The sequence below is a fragment of the Scleropages formosus genome, chromosome 1 (assembly GCF_900964775.1).
Source record: "Scleropages formosus chromosome 1, fSclFor1.1, whole genome shotgun sequence".
Taxonomy (NCBI): Eukaryota; Metazoa; Chordata; class Actinopteri; order Osteoglossiformes; family Osteoglossidae; genus Scleropages; species Scleropages formosus.
In genome coordinates, this window is record NC_041806.1 from 48,325,907 (window position 1) to 48,344,904 (window position 18,998).

General features: G+C 43.3%; 1 protein-coding gene across 2 annotated transcripts; it reads left to right on the forward strand.

Moving 5' to 3' along the window:
- Positions 1-339: 339 nt before the first annotated feature.
- Positions 340-17,698, forward strand: ptchd4 (patched domain containing 4). Of its 2 annotated transcripts, none has more exons than XM_018736952.1 (3): positions 340-939; positions 4,263-4,743; positions 15,897-17,698. In XM_018736952.1, the coding sequence occupies exons 1-3, from the start codon at positions 340-342 to the stop codon at positions 17,546-17,548; spliced, it is 2,733 nt and encodes a 910-aa protein (XP_018592468.1). In that variant the 3' UTR covers positions 17,549-17,698. The 2 variants fall into 2 exon arrangements, with proteins under 2 accessions (XP_018592468.1, XP_018592469.1); XM_018736953.1 differs by having other exon boundaries at positions 340-765.
- The last annotated feature ends 1,300 nt before the right edge of the window (positions 17,699-18,998 follow it).

Sequence of the window (18,998 nt, forward strand, 5' to 3'; positions counted from 1 at the left end):
GCACCGCCCCCTCCCCACCGAGCGCGGCACATGGTCGTGGAGCGCACGTAATTCAGCACCGCGGAGAGCGCGCCGAGGCGCGGGGAGACGCGCGCACGTGCACGGCGCACCGCCGGAGGATGCTGCGGACTCGGGATGCAGCCCGAGTGGTGGCCGCGCGGCGCTCCAGCAGGGGGAGGGATGGCTTGAGATGAAGCTGAGGAGGACGACGAGGAAGAGGAGCGCCCCAGTGATCGATATCTGCCCGTGTCGCCGCAGACCGCCGCAGTGCTCCTCTCCGCGGGCGAAGCGCGGCTCCGGACGGGCTCACAAAGGCGGCCGAGCGCAGCCACATGTCACATGTGCTGCACAGGAAGGGACGGGGCTTCTGCGAGCTGCACCTGGAGGAGGATGCTGCGGCAAGTGATTCACAGGCGGCTCAAGGCTTCGTTCTACTGGCTCGGCTTGTTCGTCAGCAGGCACCCGGTGTTCTTCCTCACCGTCCCCGCCGTGCTCACCATCATCTTCGGGTCCACCGTGCTGAGCAGGTTCAAGCCGGAGAAAGACCTCGAGGTGCTGGTGGCACCGACCCACAGCCTGGCCAAGATCGAGAGGAGTCTGGCCAACAGCCTCTTCCCCATCGACCAGTCCAAAAACAAGCTGTACTCGGACCTGCACACCCCCGGCAGATATGGCAGGATGATCCTGCTCCCCAGGTCCGGGGGGAACATCCTGGAGCTGGCCGCCCAGGTCCTGCAGGTCCACAAGAAGGTGCTGGATCTGCGGGTCAACTACAAAGGGTTTAACTACACTTTCGCCCACCTCTGTGTCATGAGGCACCGGGACAAGAAATGCCTGTTGGACGATATCATAACGATCTTTGAGGACATCCGCTCAGCTATCCTGTCCAACAGCACTTTCTCCAAGGTGCCGGTGAGCTACCCCAACACCACGCTCAAGGTAGGACTGAAAAACAGTGCTTGTCCTCTACAGGATGCTGGATGACGAGCGCTTCATGTGCGCTGAGTGTGCGAAATTGGCGAAAACCCCCAAGTGCCGCGACCATCTGAAACATTGCAACATTGTAAAATTGTAAAATCGTAACATTGTATCACTTCGTCAGTGTAACTCATCGGAGTATTGAAACATTGTATCATTTTCGATAGTAGTGTATCCTTGAAACATTGTTGTGTCACTCCAACAGTGTAATAATCGGAACATTGAAACATTCTATCACTTCAACAGCGTAACATCAAAGCATTGAAATGCTACCATTTCAATAGTTTTTCACTGAAACATTGTATCCTTTCAACAGTGAAACGCGAACATTTTAACGTCGCGACGGTGTAACGCTGTGATGCAACATGGTATTATGTATATTTCGCAACGTTTCGCGCTGCAGTCTCGTGGTTCCTTCTTTGCAATCATTTCATTGTTTCTTAATAACACTGATGCGCGGAAAGAGCCCCTCAACACCAAATAGGTGCAACTGTTCTCCACAAAAGTGGGGATGTTGCGTTGCGCTTTTAGAGGAGCCCCAAATGAATAAAGCGTGATCTGCTGAAAGTTGCCACGGATCTCCCCTGGCTCAGATGGACCAACGTGGACTGCGTGCGTTCACACATGGAAGATGTAGTTTTCGGGCATTAAAACGCCAGCCTGCGAAAGGGTATGGATTTTAGAACGCATATCTTCAGTTTTCCTGCAGGAGGGAGGTTTTCTGTTATACTATGCTGGTGACGGACGAACACCGGCAGTTCGGTCCGTCTCATTCGCACCACGTTACCTCTGAACTTCTGCATGAATGGCCAGAACACTGAGATGCTGCATCATCATAGTATCTGTGCGCCCTCATCTGCCTCCACAGCCCTCTGAACACTTTCCTCTTGGGGAACCCCTGGAGAACATCAGGATAGAGCAGTGGTGATCCGTCTCTGGTCTCGGTCATATAATGTCTAGCCGAGATTTACTCTACAGCCAGAAGTGATGTTGTTAATGCATCTGGGTGCAGAGTAAAGTATTGTTCCTGTTTTACTGATCCAATCAGAGCTGGGGTTCGGCCCCAGACTGGATTTACACATACACGTACTTCTTTGTTGTTATTGAGTTTTTTGAAAGGAGAACATTAAATTACACTATTTATAGCTTTTTAAAATGTAAAAATAATTGTGTGAAAAGATTTTTTTTTAATGCTGATTCTAGGACTAGTTTTTTCACAGTTATGGCTTGAGGTGGGACGGCAGATTTAGGTGTGGGACCAACCAGAAGGCTGGCTCAGGCACTGAAGGAAAGACAATGTCACCGTGTTACTGAGAATAGACACCCGGCTGCAGAATAAAACCACAGCATTTAGAGCTTCCATAATTCTTTTAGCCAGTCAATAATGCAGTATATGTTCTGATTCCTACCTGTACACCTGTGTTGTCCCTAAGGTGTTTGGTGCTCACAGTGGAAAAGGTGTACGGTATTTGATAAAGTTTAACTTCTTATGTCATGTCAATAAAAAATATTTAATTAGATAAAATCTTACAAACTTGTGAGCAGATATGAATGGACTATATGAATAATAATTGTCATTCAATAAGCATTATTTATTCAATGTCTGTAGGCTGTGAGAGAACATTCTGTACTGATCTGCTCGGGTTTTAGGACAGCTGTCAGTGTATATCCTGTCTAGTAGAGTTCCCCTGTAACTACCGCTGCAATTCACACAGTTACGTCTGTCGCTGTTTGTTCTACACCTTGGTTCCTGTTCCAGGTACCTCAAGTGATTGTGGTGCTCAGGGGAAGGGTTTGCCTGAAATGACATAAAGAGCAAACTTAAAAGAAATCACACCCATTTACACAGTTTATATATAAATATATATAATATTTTATACCTTGCGGCGGACTGGCGTCCCGTCCTGGGTGTGTCCCCTCCCCCTCCGGCCTTACGCCCTGTGTTGCCGGGTAGGCTCCGGTTCCCCGTGACCCCGTATGGGACAAGCGGTTCTGAAAATGTGTGTGTGTGTGTGTGTGTATTTTATACATATATTTACATACACAGGGGGTGCGGTGGTGCAGTGGTGCAGTGGGTTGGACCGGGTCCTGCTCTCCAGTGGGTCTCGGGTTCGAGTCCCGCTTGGGGTGCCTTGCGACGGACTGGCGTCCCGTCCTGGGTGTGTCCCCTCCCCCTCTGGCCTTACGCCCTCTGTTGCCGGGTTAGGCTCTGGTTCCCCGCGACCCTGTATGGGACAAGCGGCTCTGAAAATGTGTGTGTGTGTGTGTGTGTATTTACATATACACACTGACCGACTGAAGCTACTTGTCCCGAGTGGGGTCACAGCGAGCCTAGCCCAGCAACACAGAGTGTAAGGCTGGAGGGGGAGGGGACACACCCCGGACAAGATGCCAGTCTGTCACAAGGCATCCCAAGTGGGGCTCGAACGCCAGATCCACCAGAGAGCAAACCTGCTGCACCCCACCGCCCCCTCCCCATTCACATATATATATTTAAAAATATAAAAAGTGTGTAAACTATATATATACACACACACACAGTTTTTATATACATTTGAGCCCTTCTCCGGACTCATCTGCAACATTCTAGTCCAAGTCCATCTCCTTAACCACTCTACTACCTGTTGTCTTGGCAACATTATTTAATTTCTGGCAAAGTACTACCATGTTGGATCTGATCTATGTCTTGGAGGCAGTAGGTGTTGGTTGTCGGTACCTTTTTCTCCCCCCCACGCCTGCTGCATCCGTTCACCCAGTGTGCCGCTAACTTGATTTTGTGCAGGTGGCCTCCTGATGCACATTTACCCAGCCACAGAAAGCAACATTACTGAGGTTTGTTATTAACTCCTCAAAGAAGCTGAAACAAGGCTTAAGGCTGAACCATGTAATGTCAATATTTTTTTATTAAACATTAATTTCCTTGTATAGGGTTTCTATAGGTCAATCTGGTGTATGTTGTGGGAACAAGTATTATTCTGGCATGTATTATTCATAGCATTTTGAAACTATGCACTGAAGTATTTCCATCTTACAGCTTCCACCAAACATAAAATGCCATTTTCAGGGTTGAATAGCAAATGAGGCAGTGGATGGTGCAGTATTTAGGGTATTAGAATCTTAACCCATACCTCATGGTACTATATGTAACCAGAACCTAATGGTTTGTGTAGTAAATACTATATGTCGTTAAAATGTATGTTAATGCTGAGACATTAAAGACATTAAATTGCAGATCGCAACGAAAGTCAAATTTCAATGCATTTTTTATGTATGTATTTTTACAGGATGGAAGGGTTGCTTTCATCGGGCACCAGTTGGGAGGTGTGGTGCTCGCCCCCAATAGCCGAGACCAGCAGGTAAAGTCGGCCAAGGCCGTCCAGATCACGTACTACCTCCACAACTACGGCTCGGCCACGCAGGACGCCATTGCCGAGAAGTGGGAGCACGAGTTCTGCCAGCTGGCGCGGCGGCTGGCGTCAGCCAACGGTGACCTGCACCCGCAGTCGCTCACCTCGCTCAGCCTGTGGCAGGACTTCCACCGCACCGGCGTGCTGGCAAGGGGCGAGGTGTTAGTGGGCCTGGTGCTGGTGCTGCTGGCCGCCACCGTCTCCAGCTCCATGCGTGACTGTCTGCGCGGGAAGCCCTTCCTCGGCCTGCTGGGGGTGCTCACCATCTGCATCGCTAACGTAACAGCCGCCGGCATCTTCTTCATTTCCGATGGGAAGTTCAACTCCACGCTGCTGGGCATCCCCTTCTTCGCAATGGGTAAGCGCTGCCACCCCATGACATTTGCCCTCCCTCATGTCCCCTTGCTGTTAGCACGTCTCTTAGTCGTGCCCCTAAGGCATTAAAATCGGTCAACATGTTTTATTTGTCGCATTCATGTCCTACAGCAAGCCCATTTCATTTGGGAGCCCTGGTGAACGGATATTAAGCATAATTAGACCATTATGGTGCCGCTGTCGTTTGACTATAAACGTTCCTCAGGTGAAGATTAAGTGAGACTATTCGGCTGTGAATGCCATGCACTGAGAAAGGCCTCTTGCGCTTCTTTTAACATGCTTCTTCTATTCTCAGACCCACTAGCATCGCTTCCCCGTTGATTCTGAAAGGTTTCTGTGTATTTTTGTATACTTGTGTGCGGCTATTTAACCAACACGACCTAAGCTTCCGTTAACGTCAATCATACGTGTTACAGCTCAGTATAACAATATGTATGTTGACCTCACGTGTTCCCATTTTTGCCTTCTCTGGGTGTTATGCCATTTTCTGTGGCTTTTGGCAGATATCATGTCAGACGTTTTTTTAAAGATGCAAAATTAATGTAGACTCATATATGGAGAAATCATTCAATCATAGCTTTTCCAAATCTAAGGGCAAACATTTGCATTTACATTCCACTTTTATTTAGCTGACGCTTTACTCCAAAGCAACAAACAACTCAGAGAAAACAAAAGTGCATCTCAGCCACATGCGGAGCGATACTGATGCAGACACGTGGATCTTGGAGTGCAGTTAATCCAGTGGCCCAATCAAATTGTCCAATACCATCAGCATACGATACACGAGTAGCTGCATACAGAACTTGCACAGAATACTGTTTCCAACAGATAACCTAATGAAAGTTTATGGAATATGTAGAAGATTGGGAAATACGTGGCTCTGCAAGAAATGTGTTTTGAGACCCCGCTTGAAAGCTGTGAAAGATTCAGCAGTTCTGAGGGACAGCCTTTCAAAACTCAAAAGTCTTCTTATAGATGGTTCTATTGACACCTGAGCTCAGATGCTAAAAAATTGCTTCTCTTCCATCGCTCTGTCCTGCGATACTTCCAGAAGCACTGGCTTTCACATGTTAAATTCATCGGGCCCCAAATATATCATCCCAGTGCTATTCTGTTATGCTGGAAAACCATTTAAAAAGTCAGATGTCCATTTGTTATTCCCCCGAGATCACCAAGCTCTCAGACACTCAATCCTTTCTCAAGAAGACTAAACTACAGATTTTAAAAGCGTCATGCACAGACTGAAGTCATGGAGGAAGATTAATTGCAAGACCATGGTGTGTAGAATTACAGTCTTTAACCAAAGGTGAACTTTTATCAAATTCTCTCTTATTCCCCCATTCAGAGATATGATTTTTTGTGAAAGATGAAAGTTCTCCTGAAACAGTTATTCTATTTGTCAGTGGAATATTATTATAACCATTATCAACATTGTCATATTGTCTGTGGACAGCTTTGCTTTACGAGAAGGTTTGTTTCATAAGAAAAATTACATTTCTTGCTAGTCTTTAAGACACTAAACCGGCTGGAAAAAAGCAGCTCGTCTGAACATAAATCAGTTCTCGTTTCCTTTTTTTTTTTTCCAAAAGTATAAACCAAATGAACAACCAGCTTGTAGTGGAACTAGAGTTTGATCTTTGAAAACAGCAGGCATTCATATTCCAATTAAAAGCAGGATGTTAATTGCCTTCTGGCTGATTTGTGCTTGTGCGTCTGCCATCAAGATGAGGGACGGTCATTTTTAACTTTAGATTTAAAATATTAAACAACAGGCTAACAGAAGCAATGCTGAGGTCTTGTAACTGAGCAATTTACTATGGAAATTAAATACAGAATATGTAATTTTTCTGATAGTATTGACTGTCATTTTTCAGCCCTACATGGTTACTCACGTCTAAGCTAATGCTCTGATGTAATTTTTATTAAGGCAATTCGTTAAATGGAATAATTAACTGATGCATTATTTGAAAGCACAGCTTCAACATAAGATAAATATCTGAAAATCTCTGACACATTTATTACAACTCAACTGGATCTTTATGTATCCAATGATCAGTATCAATTCTTTTGTATACAGCTACACGACAAATTTTCCACCTCTTTCTGACAGTGTCTTTGTTTTTGATCAGGTGATGCACCTATTAATTCATAATGGGCTCGTTAAACGAGAAACAAAATGAGCCAGAATTTTTTTTAATTAAAATCTGAAAATTACAATGAGTTTTTAATATGTGCTCAAATCGAGTTAATTGAGTCATCACTTTTGTGCTGACACTATATAACAACACTGTATGACATTTGTATAATAAATGCTAATTGTGACCAGTTAGTCCCTTAGTCCCTTAGGTTTCCCTTGGAGGTAAATGTCATGCCCTCAGATTTTTTTTTTAATAGGTTCTCCATAATATACATATGGCCAGCAGAATCAATTGTGCAGGGAAACATGGAAAAACGTAATATGGATTTGGAGTGAGACCCAACAAATGGATCCCTCACAGGTTTTCAGATGTTCACTGACAAATGTTATTTCCTTTTACAACCACAAAAAGTGCTTCTATCCTGTGACTTTGCCCCGTTGCCTCAATGAATCAAAATTTTCACCTGTGACACAAATTGCTATTTTTCGAATGATCCGGGGTTATGAGAATTCATTTCCTTTTTCTAGTTTTATCTTCTTTTCAATAATCTGGGGCCCTCGGAGTAATTTGTCTTTCAGCTGTTGACTTTACCTTGGAATAGCTGAGTAGAACAGCAGCAGTTCCTCTGGACCTTGGCCCTGATTTGTCCAGGTTATAGTCCAGTTTGCTTTGGCGCCCACCTGCTGAATACACAACAAGTGGCACCGTAGGAATTATAGGAGCTCACACTGACCATTCATGAAATGGCCAATGACCACTGTGTGAGTCTATTAATATTGTGATTTATTCATTTATTTGACACTTTCCTAAAAAGGTTTGCACATCATGTTACTTACACTGTTTATCCATTTTATACAGTTGGGTCATTTTTACTGTATCAGTGCAGGATAAGTACTTTGACTTCAAGGCGGTGGGTCTAATCACTACAGCACTTCCTGCCCCTTAACCACAGCCACTGAAACACAAATATAAGATATTCAAATTTGTGATATAGTAACACAAAATCACCTGTAACAGTGAGCGAAAACCGAAAGTGGTGGGAAGGGGGGTTAACGTCAATCATACATCCACTTTGGGTAGCGATGGATTCAAAAGGAATGCCAAAATGATGGTTGAGCGCTACTTTTTTTTCTGTGCTGTGACATTGTTTACATTGAAGTTTTTCAGCCTTTTTGCTCACTTTTCAGACTGGGGTCACTTTGCTGATGAAAGGCTGGGCAGCGAAGTTAATGTAATCCATTTTTAATTGAACGATCAGCAGGAAATGTGCTTTGACTCTACTACACCTGCCAGGACTAAATTTAGTGCTATCTCATTCTGACGCCAGGTCCCTCTACCAGAGGAGATGAAGATCTTTCATCGTGAAGGTGTGTAATTCTGGATGAGCTTTGAACACCCGCTATATTTTCACACATGGCATCGCTCTCTTTACAGAATGAACAACTTGACAACCATTTCGAAGCTCATCCGTGGTTTTAAATATAGCAGAGGAAATAAAAGATCCCTCCAAATAATAACCATGTGCAGCTTCTTCTTCCACACCATCAGAGTGCTTTGAAGGGCTGTTGAAAAGCTGTCTGGAGAGCCAGGCCTCTCCGGTGTAACGGTAGAAATGTGGTTTAATGCAATCAGACAAGGGATCGCACTTCCGAGGGTTCGAAGCGCGTGAAAATAGAACGCGTGCGAAAGGGTGAGAATCCAGCGGCGCGGTACACGGTTGCAGCGGCGCGGGGCCCAGAATCGAGGCACGTCGATGAAATTGCCTCCCACAAATTATTCTCAGATTCCATTTGGCTCCAAGCGTCGGAGCAACGGCAACAGCCCGCATCCATCCTGCTTTGCAGCCGAAGCAAATGCGCACGATGCAGAAGTAGCGCGACAAGCTTTAGAGGGAGAAAAAGGTTGTTGTTTTTAACATGTGTTCACTTGATCGGCATTTGTGATCTGACTAGATGAATTAAATTGTAAATCTGTGCTTTTCCTGCTCAGCTGAATGAAGAGAAAAGTCTATCACGCCCTGTATGTTCATGTGTCCATCTTGGTGAGGAAAGTTGCCTTTGTCATGAGAACTGATACACTTCCATTACTATCACTTCAGGGAGAAACACTGTTTGAGATGCACTTGCTCCACATATTGCAATCAAGATGCAAGTTTCTGAAGAACTGCATGCTATACAAAGTTCCAGAATACTGAATGCCTGTGCAGCTTGATTATTTTCTTTAGCTGAGCTAATCTGACCTTTTCTCATACATATATATATATACAGTATATATATAATTTATTATAGGTATTGGGGGGGGTGCGGTGGCGCAGTGGGTTTGCTTTCCAGTGGGTCTGGGGTTCGAGTCCCACTTGGGGCGCCTTGCGATGGACTGGCGTCCCGTCCTGGGTGTGTCCCCTCCCCTTCCAGCATTGTGCCCTGTGCTGCCGGCTTAGTCTCCGGTTCCCCGCGACCCCACATGGGATAAGCGGTTTCAGATGATGTGTGTGTATTATAGGTACAGCTGAGATTTTTACAGAACCTAACCAATAAATAAATAGAGGGACATCTGTATTATTAAGCTTTTGTTAATTGTGATTCTGGAGTTACAAACATAACAATCAGTGAAGAGATTTCTTGTCCCATTCTAAATAGGCAGTAAACCGTTTCCCATATTAGATATGCAGTGTGAAATTTTAAACCAAGTTATCCGGAAAATATATGTGGAAAAAGGTAAAATATGTTTTTTTCAGACACGCATCATCTGTTCATCAGCTCTGGAATGCGGTACAAGATTCCCCAGTAATTTTATTAATTCATGTAGAAATTGTGAGCAAGAGGAATTCTGTCACCCAGAATTACTTTAATATTCTGCATTATAGTATCTCTGAAACATGCAAGTTAAGTGTCACTTTGTAGAGAGAACATCTCTTTCCTCTGCAGGAGCCTGTGCTTAGGTGGTGAAACATGTGGGAGAGATAAACACCGATAATGGAAAGGCAATCACACAGCCTCCAACTAACATGATGAAAAGGGCGGTTCACACATTATTATTTATTTTTCTATAAAATTACAATAATAGAATATTTAAAAAAAATGCAAACAAAAACTTAAATGTGCAAATATAAATGGATCATATTTAGTTCACTCCAGGTTTAGTATTATAACTTGTGTATCTGGACCAGTATGAATAATCTCCACTACTCACATGATCCCCTGCGCTTCATTTGCATTGAAAAATGTGATGGGAGAGACCTAAGCTGCCTCTCGCACGAACTGACTGGCAACTGAACACTTTTTCTTTGTTTTTTTTCCCTAAATTGTTGAGTTTAGTGGGAAAACACACCAGAAATTCCTCTTGGCCATTCACACGTAGAGAACATCGGAATAAATGCTAGGAAGGATTCATAATATTATTTAAATTGCGATTGAACTGCTCTTGACAGCTGTATGTAATTTTACTAGTGCTATATGAATCAGTGGATGGAAATGTTTTCCCTTAAAATCCCACACTTTGGGGAATGACTGTCTAATTTTCTAAAGATAGCACATGAGTCAAACATGGTTTGACAGCATGCTGTCCAAGATAGATGTGCAGATATGAGCTGTCATTAATTCACACACACACACACTGTCTGAAGCCACTTGTCCCAAGTGGGGTCATGGCAAACGGGAGCCTAACCCGGCAACACAGGGCACAAGGCTGGAAGGGGAGGGGACGCAGCCAGGACCAGTCCGTTACAGGGCATCCCAAGCGTGACTCAAACCCCAGACCCACTGGAGAGTAGGACCCAGTCAAACCCACTGCACCACGATGCCACCGCACCATTAATTTCTGCTTATAATAAACCTCTAATACATAATTCTGACCTCTAAACAGTCATTTCAATTACTCCTGCTTTGTTTCACAACATAAAATCAGAATTATTGGAAAACTGTGATATGTGGTCAGGTAAAAATGATTTTTTATTCATTAAGCAAGATTTTACCATCTTTAACAGATCACAGCAATTTTTTTTATAAACAGATCACATTTCTGTCTGATTCCGCTGAAATAAGCTTTGAAGTATTTTGGTGATTTCAACCAGTGTCAAAGGTCACAGCAATCTCATAAAGCCTGTACCTACTACCCATAGAAAATAAGAGGAAAAATAAATATTAGAGTAAGTAACACAGAAAACTATTAAAAATGCTTAGAACTAAGTAAATAATAGAAATAACAGGATCTATGGGCAAAACATAGAAGGTTAAGAGCTTGTGTGGGGTCCTGCTGTAGTAATATGAGCAAAGAACTGGGATTTCTTCGGTTCAATATTCACTTGTAATAAATGTGAAAGTGTAACTAAACACTGCAAAAAATTAATCTGGAGGAAAACATCTGCTAAAAATGAATGTAAATAAATCTAGATAACCATAAGTTCTTAAAAAGACTAAATAAGTTTCATTTAATTGGTAAACATTTTTTTCCTTTTAAATCACATTTTAAATGAATTACTTTTTGTGTTGTTCTCTGTCCGTCGCTTTGGAGAAAAGCATCTGCTAAATGCATAAATGTAAATGTGAACATGGGATATTTTTAGCTGCGTTTTGCTCTGTTTCCCTTTTGTTGAAAACTGACAAAAGATGTAATAACCTTTTCTTGCAAGTGTCTATTCAAGTTATTCTCTATTCAGGCTACTGCAGGCGACGGAGACAGGCATGACCTAAATAGATTATTAAATCAACAAAACAAAATCTAAATTGTCTCTCTATAAATTAACAAGGGCCACAGAGGTGTGAGAACAGAAGAGATCCTTAAGAAATGATGCATCCTTTCCTTTTCAACAAACAAATAAACGCCTTATTTGACTTTCTACTCGACTTATCAGGGTAAGAACGGCTTCCCAGATTTATTCTCTTCCGGCCAAGATTCAACGATATGGTCAGGTGACAGAGCCAGGGCTCTTATGGGAAACTGAGTGCTTAAAGGAGGCATCGATTTCTGAAGTAATTCATTTAATTCACCACAGGGGCCTCGGTATGATGTCCATTCATTCATTGGGGTGAACCGACGTTAAACTCTTTCCTGGTCAGAATGCAAACAGTGCCATTGCTTGGGAATAACTGATGCTTCTATAAATGTGTCTTCAGTGTTATTCTTTACCATTCATCAAAAACAGCTCTGCGTTTTCCCTTACCTTTCACTTGGGTTTTGAGTAATGAGTCCCTTTATTAAATATTTATTTGTGCGAGAGTGAGGAAACAATGCGTCTGTGTTCATCCCTCCTGAACCAGTGTCTTCCTTCATCCACCCTGTGCTCATGTAGATTACTAGGTGACTCTAGGTCAGGTTGGCAGATGGCAGCGGATGTGGCCCATGTTTACCATTTCCCCTTAAATTCCTGAGGTATAGTAAATTCCGGATTAATTTCACCATCTGCTCTGAGTCAGCTTTTGTTCCAGTGCAACCTGCTATCCAAATATATCTCAGGACCACTAAGAAAACTCAGCTAACAGCTTTACAGGCCAGCCCAGCAAAGTCCAAGTCAGACAAATACACACACACACACACACACATTTTCAGAACCGCTTGTCCCTTACGGGGTCACGGGGAACCGGAGCCTACCCGGCAACACAGGGCGTAAGGCCGGAGGGGGAAGGGGACACACCCAGGACGGGACGCCAGTCCGCCGCAAGGCACCCCAAGCGGGACTTGAACCCCAGACCCACCGGAGAGCAGGACTGCGGTCCAACCCACTGCGCCACCGCACCCCCTTCAGACAAATACATTTTCCATAATTCTACACGAGTTTCTTACATTGAAGTTGATCTAGACAAGACGGAAGGACGCGTTCGTCAGTGGAGAGGCAGTCGGTGTTAAGTCGTTGAACAATTTATTCTGAATGGAAAGTACAGGATGGGTTTGTGTAGCAAAGCCAGGCTCTTTGCTCTTTTATATAGATATGTCTTTGGAACAGAAACCTTAATATGACTGGAAAATCTAAATCAGCCTGAAATACGTGTTAATCATTCAATAAGCAATCGTATCTCTTCAACCAAGAAAATGAGCAACTTGGACTTCAAATATATGGGTTATTGATATTCATATTGGTATTGCTCTATAGCTGTTTCTTCATAAGAACACATGTTTTCAGTGATTTTGGCTCATATATATGTGTGTGTATGTGTGTGTGTGTGTGTATATGTATTTGTTTTCTGTTTTCCATTATATATATATATACATATATGTATTTTTCCCCTGATATTTTACAAATCTGTTTTAAAGTGCTCGACCTGTCTATGCCTGTCCTCTGTCCTCCTGTCCAGGTCGTGTTTCAGTCCAGTGTTTCGCCACATCTCTGAGTCTAAGTCCCACTCACAGATTCGTGGTTCACTTTCACCTTTGTGAAAATCCACAGTGTGCCTCTGTGTCCTGTGTTCATCGTTTCACCTCTACACTGTACTTTCATTTTGCACTCCGCATTTCTAAATACACTCTTCACGGGAAGGTCATTATACTTTTCGTCCGTGTTCGGCCGTTACAGTATACGCTGCACCCACCACTGCTATCCATCAGCTTCCAACACCTCCTCCCTTTGAGTACTTGCCATGGTATGGGTGACAGAGCGGTGCAGTGTGTAGCATTGTGCCAAAACTAGGTTTGAATATGGCTTGGTCTGCGTGCAGTTTTCAAGTTCTCCCTGTATGACTTACCCGTTTATTTATTGAGGGAACACTTTTTCTCTAACACAAGTGAGGTAATTGGTAGCAAAGTGGTTAGAGGTGCTGCTGGTGGATCCAAAGGTTGCCAGTTCATATCTCATCTACTGCTGTAGTACCCTTGAGCAATGTACAGTACTTGATCTAAATTAGAAAGAAACGAAAAAATTGTCCTTTGCTTTGGATAAAAATGTGTGCTAAATGAATAAATGTAAAATTACCCAGCTATGTAAGTGACTGTATGTAGCTTAACATTATAAGTTGCTTTGGAGAAAAGTATCAGCTAAATGAAGGATTGAATGAACTCATAATGTTATGTGTTTTATATACACACACACACACACACACACTTTCCGAACCGCTTGTCCCAGGGAACCGGAGCCTACCCGGCAACACAGGGCGTAAGGCCGGAGGGGGAGGGGACACACCCAGGATGGGACGCCAGTCCATCGCAAGGCACCCCAAGCGGGACTCGAAGCCCAGACCCACTGGAGAGCAGGACCCGGTCCAACCCACTGCACCACCGTGCCCCCGTGTTTTATACAGTAGGGTCATTTTACTAGAGTGATTCAGGGTAAGTACCTTCCTCAAAGGTACTACAGCAGGAGGTTAGACTCACACCTGGATCCTCTAAGTTGAGGTTGCAGATGTAACTATGCTATCTACTGCTTGCAAGGTGGTGACCGTAATCACTATGTCACCCTGTTGCCCCATTATGGTGATCAAGTGTACTGCTGTTTACCATTCAGATGAAACCCTGGAATCTGATACCACCTCCCACTACTGGATGGGGGGAAGCCTCACAAGTTATACCCTGGTAAAACAGTGATTATCTGGGTGTCAAATATAAACTGGTCGTTTGCTGTTCTGTGGCAAAGCTCAGGGCATCTAATTGGACCCTGAATGTGTGCTTGCCATCATGTTCTAGAGGTTATTACTTTTTAGTATCCTCTTTTTAATAACAGTTTCTCAATAACATTAGTGACACTCACTGAGCTCTGGGGAAGACATCACCTCCACTAGACATTAAAATAAATTGTTTTCTCAGCTGTGAAGACCTTTTTAAGGTTTCAAGGATAAACAACACTACCAAAAATTATAAAGATGAGAATGCAAAGCAATGAATAGAAAATTACCTTTTTTTTGAAAGTGAAAATCAGCAAAAATGGAGGCAATAAACAGTCTATCTACAGTCCATCATTCTCTCAGAAGAGGGAAACTCAATGGAGATTACTTCTTGCAAAGTACCACCTGGTTGAATTACGTCGTTTCTTTCCTCGAACTATGCTGCAGTGCAGTCATACGTCAAGAGTAGAGGAGTCTGGGAAACAGCTAACTATGCTGCCATTCGGATTGAATGGCGCCCCTGATAACCTTGTGCACAGTATGTGCTCGTACCAAAATATGATAATTATATTCATTCAGCCGTGGGAAGCGCAAGTGTGGAGTAGTCCGTGCAGTGAATTCTGGAAGCTGGGATATTCCCTGTGCTCACCCCTCCCCCATCCCCCATTGTAATTCATGCTCTTCGGCATGGGTGCTGCCCGTTTGACATGCGGGTTATGTGTCCGGTACAGAGGCAATCTTTGGCATGTGGTCATGCTCATGTTCATGTTAGGATAGTTGTACCACATGGGCGTCGCACATCTGAACCTAATGGTTAATTTCAGTTGTCAAACAAAGGGCTTCTGTTTAGCCATGCGCTTTATATCACACTGCCTAATTATTAAGAATTTCATTAAGACTCAGTTGGGGAGACGGAATAAAAATCAAATAAGTTTGTTTGAGATTTTGTATTATTTTATTTGTCTCGGTTTTTTCTGAGATAGGGCTACAGATGAAAAGTTAGAGGGTGTCCGGGCTAGTCTATACACCCTGAATTACATGGATGGTTTTGAGTCTCACTGGGTTTATATGAGTTCAGACAGAATATATGCAGGAGAATCCCAGCATACATAATGTATGGTTTTTCTTCGGTAAGACAGAAAAAAATTAAGTGCAAAATTACATTTATTTAACATTTCCTCAAAGTGACATACAGTTATTTAGTAATCTACACAGCTGGGTAATTTTTACTTTAAATTCAGACTTGTATCTTAATCAAGGGCATTACAGCAGGAGTATCCGTTCGAACCGAAGTCTTTTGATCGGAATCACAACACGGGCTTCTGCTGCTGAATTCTGTAGCACTTGAAATATTTAGCAAGTTTATTGTCATAAAACATACAAAAATCAAATGTTAAAAATTTGATTGTTTGTGGCTCATGCTTTCATCTTTTAGGAATGTGAAATAAGCCTTGTTTTTGCTGCTTTTCTAGGACATGGGACTAAAGGAGTTTTTGAACTTCTGGCTGGGTGGAGAAGAACAAGGGAAAATCTTCCTTTCAAGGAGAGAGTGGCAGACACCTTTGCTGATGTCATGGTCTGCTACACGATGACCAGCTGCCTCTACATAATCACATTTGGAATGGGTGCAAGCCCATTCACCAACATTGAGTCTGTTAAGATCTTCTGCCAGAGCATGTGTGTAGCCATCCTTGTGAACTACTTCTATGTCTTCTCTTTCTATGGCTCCTGCCTAGTCTTTGCTGGTCAGCTTGAGCAGAACCGCTATCACAGCGTGTTCTGCTGCAAGATCCCATCAGTAGAATACTTGGACAGACAACCCGCGTGGTTCAAAACTATGATGAGTGACGGGCACGACCTCTCGAGCCACCACGATAGTGTCCCCTACCAGAACCACTTCATCCAGCACTTCCTCCGGGAGCACTACACTGAGTGGATTACCAATACATATGTTAAACCATTTGTCGTCATACTGTATCTCATTTATGCATCATTCTCATTTATGGGATGTTTACAAATCAGTGACGGATCGAACATTGTCAACCTCCTGGTGAGCAATTCCCCAAGCGTCTCCTACGCTCTGACTCAGCAGAAGTATTTCAGCAACTACAGTCCCGTCATAGGGTTCTACATATACGAGCCTATAGAATACTGGAATTCAACTGTTCAGGAGCATCTGAAGACCTTGGGCCATGGGTTTAATAAGATTTCCTGGATTGACAATTTTTTTCAGTATTTGAAGGTGGTGAACGTCAGTGCTTCAACTAAAAGCGATTTCATAAACATCCTGCAGAACTCGTTCCTGAGGAGCCCAGAGTACCAGCACTTCAAGGACGACATCATTTTCTCTAAAACAGAGGATGGCGTCGAGATCATTGCCTCCAGGATGTACCTGGTGGCTCGGACCACAGAGAAGACACGGGAGGAAGTCGTGGAGCTGCTGGAGCGACTGCGGCCGCTATCCCTCATCAACAGCATTAAATTCATCGTGTTCAACCCCACCTTCGTCTATATGGATCGGTACAGCTCCTCGGTGATATCCCCAATCCTGACATCTGGGTTCAGTGTGTTGACTGTCTTGATTCTAACGTTCTTCCTGGTTATCAACCCCCTTGGAAACTTCTGGCTTATACTGACCATGACATCTGTGGAGTTGGGGGTGCTTGGATTGATGACCCTGTGGAATGTCGACATGGATAGCATATCCATCCTGTGCCTTATTTATACTCTGAACTTTGCAATGGATCACTGTGCACCCCACCTTTACACTTTTGTACTCGCTACTGAGCACACAAGGACTCAGTGCATCAAAATTTCGCTGGAGGAGCATGGGGCGGCCATCCTGCAAAACGCATCTTGTTTTGTAATTGGGATGATACCCTTGGTGTTTGTGCCTTCCAACTTGACCTATACGCTGTTCAAGTGCTCCCTGCTCACGGCCGGCTGCACAGTGCTGCACTGCTTCGTCATCCTGCCCGTGTTTTTAACATTCTTCCCTCCCTCTAAAAAGAGGCACAAGAAAAAGAAGCGTGCCAAGCGGAAAGAGCGCGAGCGAGAGCGCGAGCGAGAGGAGATCGAGTGCATCGAGGTCAGGGACAACCCTGACCACGTGACCAATGTCTGAGCAGCCGTGGCCTAACAGGTGAAGGGGTAGATTTTTGGAGCTCATCCTTTAGAGGAAGGTCGCCGTGGCCCGAAGTTCTTCACGGTTCCGACAGTGACAGAGCAGACCAGCCGACAGGGCAAGGACAGGAACCTCAGTGGCCATGTGGTCCAGAGCAGAGAAATTTCCAGCAGCACAGAGTTCAGCATCTGCAGGGTTTTTTGTTGTTGTTGGAAGTGTGGTTTCCTATCAGATACATGTTCACACTATACTTAAAGCCATTTAGGCCAGATACTGGATGGTTCTCACCTCCTGATGCTGTTTTAAAGTGTGGTTTTCTACTTTCTAAAAAGCAGAAAAACTGTAATGTTGGAGATCTGTGAAAAAGAAACTGGGTTGTGTTGCAAGAATTACATCATTGAGAGATAAAAATCTGTTTTTAATTTAGGATTATATCTGTATTTCCAAACAGGGGCTAGACTATGAGACAGGTCTTCTTTTTAGGCCTTTGTGGTCTTGAACACATTAGCTCTTTGTTCAGCTTTAAACAATCCTCCTCTTCCACCGTTTTCTACTAAAGACATGTGAGACTGTCGGTGTTTTAGTAATATAAAATAAGCCCGTCATCAGTCTGGTAACTTAATAGTACTGACTGGGACACCTAATTTTTCTATATTATCAGTAAAAAAACTTGACAGGTTTGGTTTGCTAAATTGAGGCTGTTTCAAGAAGTAGAAATAAATTTAAAAAAAAAAAATCATTAGATAATTATGAGGAAAACAGAGCTGGACACCTGCCAAAATGATGCTGATCATTCATTTTACACATATATATAATGAGAATGGATCTGCAGTGACAGTTGTATTCCCTGTGTCCTCAGAAATACACAAATGGTTGCACTTGCTAAGAAGATTTTTGAGCAATATAAAACCATATTTCAGGAGAACAATATTGGTCAACCTATAGCTGCATCTTTATTTTTAAAATGTAAATCAACAATAGCACACCACACAAGTTGATCTCCACATATTTTTCCTTACTTGGACATGGCTATGGTCTTAATCCAGCATTCTGAGCACTTTGTTAGAATTGTATGCCTGCCATTTCCTCCTGGCACAGGAGGAACCTTTAAAATCTCTTAACACCATAGATGGCAAAGGCTAAACAACAGAAACTATGATCTTTTGCCCTGTTACTGATTAAAAGCGTTGATAGATTTATCAATAGATAGCTGTACATGAATAATGAACTTGTCTGTAGTGTCTTGTGTGGAAATATAACTTAAAGGAATTAATCTTCAGAAGTAATAAATGCTGAAAGGACTCTTCATGGCAATACCCTTTGAGGCCTGCTCTGAAGTTGCTGTAAATGTTGGTTCTGACAGTAATATAAAATGAAAGAAAATGAATGAAAACTGCCTAGAAGACAAGGGTGCACCTTTGCATCAAAAAATTTAAAAAACAGCCTAAAA